At 40.6% G+C, this 8287-nt stretch overlaps 1 protein-coding gene across 1 annotated transcript in view; it reads left to right on the forward strand.

The window, feature by feature from the left end:
- The window catches only part of LOC129761275 (uncharacterized), a 543642-nt gene extending 538701 nt beyond the window's left edge, over positions 1–4941 (forward strand). The window contains exons 8-9 of the mRNA XM_055758988.1: positions 2991–3782; positions 3843–4941. Of these exons, the coding sequence (XP_055614963.1) occupies positions 2991–3782; positions 3843–4820 (1770 nt within the window). The 3' untranslated portion in view covers positions 4821–4941. The remainder of the gene's footprint in view (positions 1–2990; positions 3783–3842) is intronic.
- Positions 4942–8287: the final 3346 nt, after the last annotated feature.

Genomic DNA, 8287 nt, shown 5'->3' on the forward strand with positions numbered 1-8287 from the left:
TCTTCCAGAAGAGGAAGAGGTATAAAACCATCATAGAAACATCTCTCGTATCCAAAAACTCTACTATACTAAATTTGGTTCCATTTGCTTGATTAGTTCTCGAGTTATGCAGAAATTTGTGTTTCATATGTATGGCCGCCCTCCCTTTAGAGAGGGGGTGGAGTGTCCAGCCACCATGAAAAGATATCCTACCCCCTGAAACCTTCACATGCCTATTTTGGTTCCATTAGCTTGATGCATTTGAGTTATGCAGAAATTCAAACAATCATAAGAATCTTCCTCGACCTCAAAAACCACTACATACAAATTTTCACGCCGATCAGATCAGTTCCCGAGTTCATAAGATTCAGAAAGACATATAAAAAATATCCATTTGATGTTTGATGTCTATATGTGTTGGTAAGCGCCAAACTCGAGAAAGGAATCGTCAGATTTAAGCTGTCTTTTTTTTTATTATATTTTTACATCAAACACTAGCTGACCCGGCAAACTTCGTCCCGCCAAAAAATTGTTTTTCGTTGTCAATACCTTCAAACATTCACGTTTTCTTACTATGAGCAAGTTCATGGGTCTAATCGCAGAACTGTTCATTGATTGATCTTCTATTCGACCCCGTTGAATTTACCTTTTACTATAATTCCTAGTATTTCTAACAAAACTCATCATTATAATATCAGACTATTTTCAGACATGTTTCTCCGTTCCACGGAATAAATGTTTTATACAGAAAAAATGATAGAATAAAGACAGCCCTAAATCGGACAATTCCTTCCTCGAGTTCTGCTATTATCAACACATCCGGCGATCATTTTTTTGGTATAGATAGAAGAAGATATAGGAGTGCGTTTTATCACATTGAAATCCATTTCTAATTTCAAACAAAGATCAATTTCGCTAGCGCAAACATCAAATGGACTAACAGCACTTGTCACTATGTAATTGTAGAACATATGGAAATTTAATTTTCCGAATTTTCCCTTTTTCTTTCAGAATTTTCCGAAAATTTTCAATTGTCATGTTTGGTTGAAATATGTGTAATATTTTTATGGGACCCCCTCTCCATTCCAGAGGAGGGAGGGGTGTCATACCATCATAGAAACATTTCTCATAATCAAAAACCCTCACATCCCAAATTGTGCTTAATTATTTCTCGAGTTATGCAGAAGTTTGTGTTTCGTTTGCATGGCAGCCCACCTTAGAGAGGGGGAGGAGTGTATTCACCATAGAAACGTTTCGTGCCCCGTAAAACCTTCACATGCCAAATTTAGGTCCATTTGCTTGATTAGTTTTCGATTTATGCAGAAATTTGTGTTTCATTTGTATGGCAGCCCCCTTTAGAGAGGGGGGATGGAGAGTCTAACCACCAGAGAAACATTTATTGCACCCTGAAACTTCCAAATGACTAATTTGGTTCCATTTGCTTGATTAGTTCTCGAGTTATGCAGAAATTTGTGTTTCATTTGTATGGCAGCACCCCCCCCCCCCTTTAGTCTAACTACCATAGAAATATTTATTGCACCAAAACCTCAGTAAGCCTAATTTGGTGTTATTTGCTTGATTAATTCCCGAGTAATGTAGAAATTTGTGTTTAATTTGTATGGCAGCCCCCCCTCCTTAGAAAAGGGGGAGGGGTTTCAAACTATAACGAAAACCTTCCCCGGCCTCAAAAACCCCTACATACCAATTTTCATGTTGATCGGTTCAGTAGTTTCCGAGTCCATAAGAATCAGACAGACAGACAGACAGAAATCCATTTGTATATATATATATATATATACATATATATATATATATATATATATATATATATATATATATATATGTATATATATATATATATATATATATATATATATATATATATATATATATATATATATATATATATATATATATATATATATATTAGGCTGTCAAAAAAGACCTGCGGTATTTTTTTTCAATTTTCATTTGTTTATAAAATTAGTTACAATCATCTGTTTTAAGTCAAATATGCGCCGTTTTGTTCGATGACTTGTTCCCAACGAGATGCCAATTTCATAATACCCCTGTTATAGAAGCTCGCTTCCTTATTGGCAAAAAACTCGGATAGCCAATTTTCACAGGCCTCTTTTGTGGCTAACTTCTGACTACCTAGCTCGTTCGCCATGGAGAAAAACAGGTGGTAGTCACTTGGTGCAAGGTCCGGACTATACGGCGGATGCAAAAGAACCTCCCATCCGAGCTCCCTGAGCTTCTGGCGCGTCACCAAAGAAGTGTGTGGCCTGGCGTTGTCCTGATGGAAGACAATGCGGCCTCTTCTTCATGAGTGCTACCTTCAAGCGGTTGGCAGTTGTTGGCAGTACAAGTCCGAATTGAGCGTTTGGCCATAGGGAAGCAGCTCATAATAGATTATTCCTCAACGTCGACCCCTAGAGACTGACGCTGGGCTCAACGTGTTAAAAACAAAAAAGGACATATCTCTATGTTAAGTAAAAAATCCTCAGCTTTCAAGAAAAAATAAAAAATATGGTCACAAGACCATGTAAACAATTACAACCAATATTTATGAAAACAATTTTTTTTTTTTGCAAATATAATATTTTTCCAAAAAGCATTCAATTTTATATATAAGAATATTGAAATCGGTACAATAGTTGGAAAGTTATGAATTTTAGAAAAAAAAGTCATTTTTGGAAAATAAGGGTAAAAAATTGATTTTTCGGACCACCCTAAAATGATCACAAAATTATCGCTTTTCACGAAAATCAGAGAGCCACTATAACGGTTTAGCATGGAATGGCTGATTGATGGACATGCAAATTAATTTAAATTAAAGTAATACCAGATCGGCCATCCAGAAGAGGCTGTGACCTTAAAGAAAGATAGACAATTTTATTCCTAGATCATGGGGTTGAAGGTTGAAGATGTTCAATGTGTGTTTTTGTGGATATTCGGAAAATGTCTCCACTAACATGTTTTGTGTATTCCCGTTTTTTTCACCTAAACAGAAAGACATAACCGACGAGGCGACACCAATCGAGCGCTGGCTGCCGGCGAAACCCATCGACAAGGCCATTTTTGTGGGTGTACCCACCTACGTGGACAACAACGGTATCATCTATCTGCACGACGTGGAAAAGAAGCGCACGCTGGAAATGATAAAGAACGTTATCAACGCAAAGTTCGAAAAGAGTAAACAGCATCCCGCCGATAAGTTCTACGCCGTTGGCGAGCCCTGCATGGCAAGGTTCCACATTGACGAGTTGTTCTATCGAGCGATCATACGGCAGGCGCTTAGCTCCTGTCGGTACAAGGTACAGTTCGTTGACTACGGGAACATTGAAGAGTGTGACCTGAAGGACATTCGAAAAAATATAATTTGCGGTCGGGTACCTGCACTGGTCAACAAGTACCGCCTGACGGACGTCTCGCCCCGAACCAACAACGGAATATGGCCAACGAAAACCCTCGACACTATGCATTCACTCATCGTGGGCAAACAGTGCCAGGTTCGCGTGGACACCGATATGGATACCGATGCAGCCGGGGCTGTTCCGTGCTTCCTGAAAGTGACGGGCGAAGGCTCGACCGATGTGTCCGATTACCTGCTTGAGATGGCTCTTGTCGAGAAGAAATACAGCGTTTTTGATCCAAAAGTTGACGATCTGTTCGAACCGGACATTGAGGATGTGGTCAAACAGAGAGCTTCTTTGTCGTCAAAAGAATCACGTTCACGGATTGCGGCCAATTTTGGGACCGAGCCAACAGCTTCCCAAAACACTGATAGCGATAGCGAAGATGTGGGTTACGTCCAACACAGCAGATGTGAATTGTGTTTATTGATTTTGTTCTAATTTCAGGCCCCAAACCATGATGTTCAGGCGCGTCTCCAACAGAAGGAATTGGATGATCTTTTCGATATCCTAGCCACGGAACAGTCTCGAGATGATCGCGAAGAAGACGAGGAGGGCGATTCCGCTGGCAATGTCACCGAAATTGATCTCAACAAAGTGAGATATTTTTACAGCTATGGTGACTTGAATTTAGAACTTGACTCAGATCTCGAAGATGGTGAAGTCATCGATGGGGACAAGAAGGGTGACGAAGAAAAAGCTTATGCGGGAACCGACGCTTCGTCTAACATTTCATTCAATCCGAACGAATTTGATTCATCGACACAGATTGATCCACCGTTGGAACTGACCCGACCGACAAACAATGGCTATCCCCAGTTCGAATTGGACGAGGAGATTAAAGGGTTCTACTGCGAGGTTACCAACCTCATCAACCCTTTCAATCTGTTTGTGTTTCCACAAATAGATGCACACATCCAACTGATGAAGGAGGTGATGGCAAGAATTCAGTGCTACGCCAGGAAACATCGGACTTGTTCCGATATCGAAGAGAATATGCCCTGCATAGCGCTGTACAAGCAGGATAATTTTTGGTACCGTGGGGTCATCGAAGAGTATTTCCCGGACAGTGCTGAGGTAAGAATTTTCTACGTTGACTATCTGAACAAAGAGACGGTCAGCGTTCGTGACATCTTGAAGTGTCCTGTCAGCTTGCGACGAGTTCCTCTGCGGAACGTCCAGGTACAGCTACACGCACTCCAAGCGAATCCCCGGATGCGCGAGAACGATGTCACCATGAAGTTGGTGGAACTGATCGAAGGTAAGCGCATATACGCAAAAGTAACCAAACATAAGCCCACACTCGAGGTTGAACTTTACACTGATTCCAAGTGTACAAACCTCATCTACCATAAGATGATCAAGGAGAAGTACTTCCTGATCGATTCGAGCAGCTCTTCTTCATCCCGCCGGCGCGAGAAATAGGTTGCGCGGAATTGGAATAGGGAATGGCAAGGAAAAATAATGAGAAAGTACCCTGCTTCGAATTTCCTTGAAAAAGAAGGCTCTTTCCTGGTATTAATATTATCATTATTATTTCTAACATGCCCTTCATTATTACACTGATTGTAGCTTCTTATGAGTTAAATAAATATAGACCAGATATATCTAATGAACTTTTCATTACTTCGAAATACCCAGTAAATGTGATGAAGCTAATGTCGCGTCTTAACTGCTATTTGTGTTCATTTACTAGCTGACCCGGCAAACTGCGTCCCGCCCATAATTTATTCTTCGTTATCACATCCATGTTTTCTTATTAAGCGCACGTGGGTCCAATCGCTGAACTGTTCATTGATTGATCTTCTAATCTACCCTTTAAAATTACCTTTTACTATAAAATTCCTAGTACTTCTACCAAAACCTCGTCATTATGATATCAGATTTTTCACAGACACAATTCTCGTTCAAGATTTTCCAACCACTTGCAAATAACATGTTTCTCCGTTACATGGAATAAATGTTTCATACAGAAAATATTATAGAATGAAGATAGCCCTAAATCGGACAATTCCTTTCTCGAGTTTTGCTGTTATCAACACATTCGGCGATCCATTTTTCTTTGTATAGATAGAAGACGATATAGGAGTAAAGGGTGTGTCACATCAAATTGCATCACGGAAAAAACGCTGTAGAAATTTAATTTTTAGGAATTATATCTTCAGCTTTCGCTTATAATCAGATAAGAGTGTATAGATCACGTTGGCCATGCTTCACTGTAAATTTTTCGTAAATTTGGAAAAATGTCGTCGAACGAAAAAGAGCGTCGTGAATGAATCCTGCGCACTCATTTCGAGAATCCGTAGTTGTCACACCGGGACATCGGTAAGATGCTGGGAATCGTCCAATCCACGGTCAGCAGAGTACTAAAACGATACTTTGAGAACCTAACCATCGACCGGAAGGTGAAGAACGGCAAAAATGGATCACAAGCGCGTAGTTAAGCAGTTTAGACGTGATCCGAGAAGTTCGGTCCGGGATGTCGCCAATAAGCTGAATTTGTCAAGTTCATTCGTCCAGCGGACCAAGCAGCGGGAGGGCCTGCGTACATACAAGGTTCAGAAGGCTCCTAACCGCGACGATAGGCAAAACATGGTGGGGAAGACGCGAGCCCGGAAGCTGTACACCGAAATGCTGACGAAGCCGCATTGCCTGGTAATGGACGACGAAACCTACGTCAAAGCGGACTTTCGTCAGCTGCCGGGCCTGTTGTTCTTCTCCGCAGAGGACAAATTCAGCGTTCCGGAGGAGATTCGCAAGCAGAAACTATCCAAGTTTGCCAAAAAGTACATGGTGTGGCAAGCGATCTGCTGTTGCGGAAAGCGGAGCGCCCCCTTCGTGATGAGCGGCACGGTAAACGGGCAGGTTTACCTTAAGGAGTGCCTACAGAAGCGCTTACTATTGAAGCAGCACGAGGGCCCGACCATCTTCTGGCCGGATCTCGCTTCGTGCTACTATTCAAAGGACGTGTTGGAGTGGTACGAAGCCAACGGGGTCACCTTCGTGCCAAAGGAAATGAACCCGCCCAACGCGCCGGAGCTTCGTCCAATAGAGAAATATTGGGCGATTATGAAGCAGGCCCTCCGGAAGAACCCAAAAGTTGTCAAATCGGAGGCGGACTTGAAGAGAAAATGGATTTCTGTTAAAAAAAAACTACAACCTGACGTTGTACAGAACCTTATGGACGGGGTAAAGAGGAAGGTGCGAGCATACGGGCTTGGGCTCGAAGTATGAATAAAAAGAAAATGCCAAAAGTTGTTTAATAGTTTTATTTTACTGTCTAAAATTTTCAAAAGGATCGGTCTACTGGGCGAATTTCTACAGCGTTTTTTCCGTGATGCAATTTGATGTGACACACCCTTTACGTTTTATCACATTAGAACCCATTTCCACTTTCGAACAAAAATCTATTCCGATAGCGCAAACATCAAATAGACTAACAACGCTTGTCAATATGTAATTATAGAACATATGCGAATTGAAGTTTTCGAGTTTTCCCATTTTCTTTCAGAGTTTTCCGGAAATTTTCAATTCTCATGTTTGGTTGAAATGTGTGTATTATTTTTATGAGACTCCCTCTCCATGTGGGAGGTGTGTCGAACCACCATGAAAACATTTATTGCTACCTAAAACCTCCATATGCAAATTTGCTTGTTTAGTTCTCGAGTTATGCAAACCCCCTCCCCCTTCTTTCTCCTGAAACCACCATGCACAATTTTGGTTCCGTTTGCTTGATTGATTCTCCAGTAAGGGGGGAGGGGGGGGTGGCTTAGCGGGTGTTGTCTAACTACCATATAAACATTTATTCATTTATTGCACCCTGAAGCCTCCACATGCCAAATTTGGTTTCATTTGCTTGATTAATTCTCGAGTAATGCAGAAATTTGTGTTTCATTTGTATGGCAGCCCCCCTTAGAGAGGAGGAGGAGTGTCGTTTCATCATAGAAACGTTTCTTGTCCCCTTAAACCTTCACATGTCAATTTTGCCTCCATTTGTTAGTTAGTTTTCGAGTTATGCAGAAATTTGTGTTTCATTTGTATTGCAGCGTCCCCACCCCCCTCCCCCCCTTCCACCATAGAAACATTTATTGAACACAAATTTCTGCATAACTGCATAACTATTACTTAATAGAGCAAATGGAACCAAAATTTGAATGTGCGGATTTAAAAGTACGAGAAATGATTCTACGATGGTTTGACACCTCTATCTCCTCTGGAAGGAGGAGGAGAGTCCCATAGAAATATTACACATATTTCAATACTCTGAAGATAAATAAGAAAATTCGAAAAATTGAATTCCCAAATGTTCTACAATAACAGGGCGGACTCGATTATATACAGTTTCGGATTTATTTTCACTGTATATAATCGAATCCTGTCTATAACCGAGTCAAAAGATTTTTTGTTATTCGTTTTTATGCGCATATTTTTTGCTTTTTGAATATAAAAGAAGAATTTCATTTTTGATTCATACCCTTAAAGTCATAAAATACCTTTCTCATATAAAAAATCCGAACCCATTCGGGAGATGATAAAGGATCATATTTCATGAAAAAAAATATAGAAGGTTATGTCCAAGACACGACCGTATTGTTCACGTAGAACTACGCTGTTATTTTATTCAAGTCGCTTGTATATAACTTCGAATATTATTTTATAATACTGTGAAATTTTAGAAATAACTGTTTAGTAGAATGGTTTGGTCGCTCGGAAATGGTTTTCTTTATTGTAGAATCAGTTGACGACAACTGATTGATGATGCATTTTTGCCCTCGCAGAACATTCCACTAGCTGATCGCATGTCGCAATTTGTTTCATATTAATGCATTGAAAATTTACCTCGAACGCTATTCCGACGGCCTCTTTCGCAACTTACATGCACTCGGCTACAG

The sequence above is a fragment of the Toxorhynchites rutilus genome, chromosome 1, assembly GCF_029784135.1.
Source record: "Toxorhynchites rutilus septentrionalis strain SRP chromosome 1, ASM2978413v1, whole genome shotgun sequence".
NCBI lineage: Eukaryota > Metazoa > Arthropoda > Insecta > Diptera > Culicidae > Toxorhynchites > Toxorhynchites rutilus.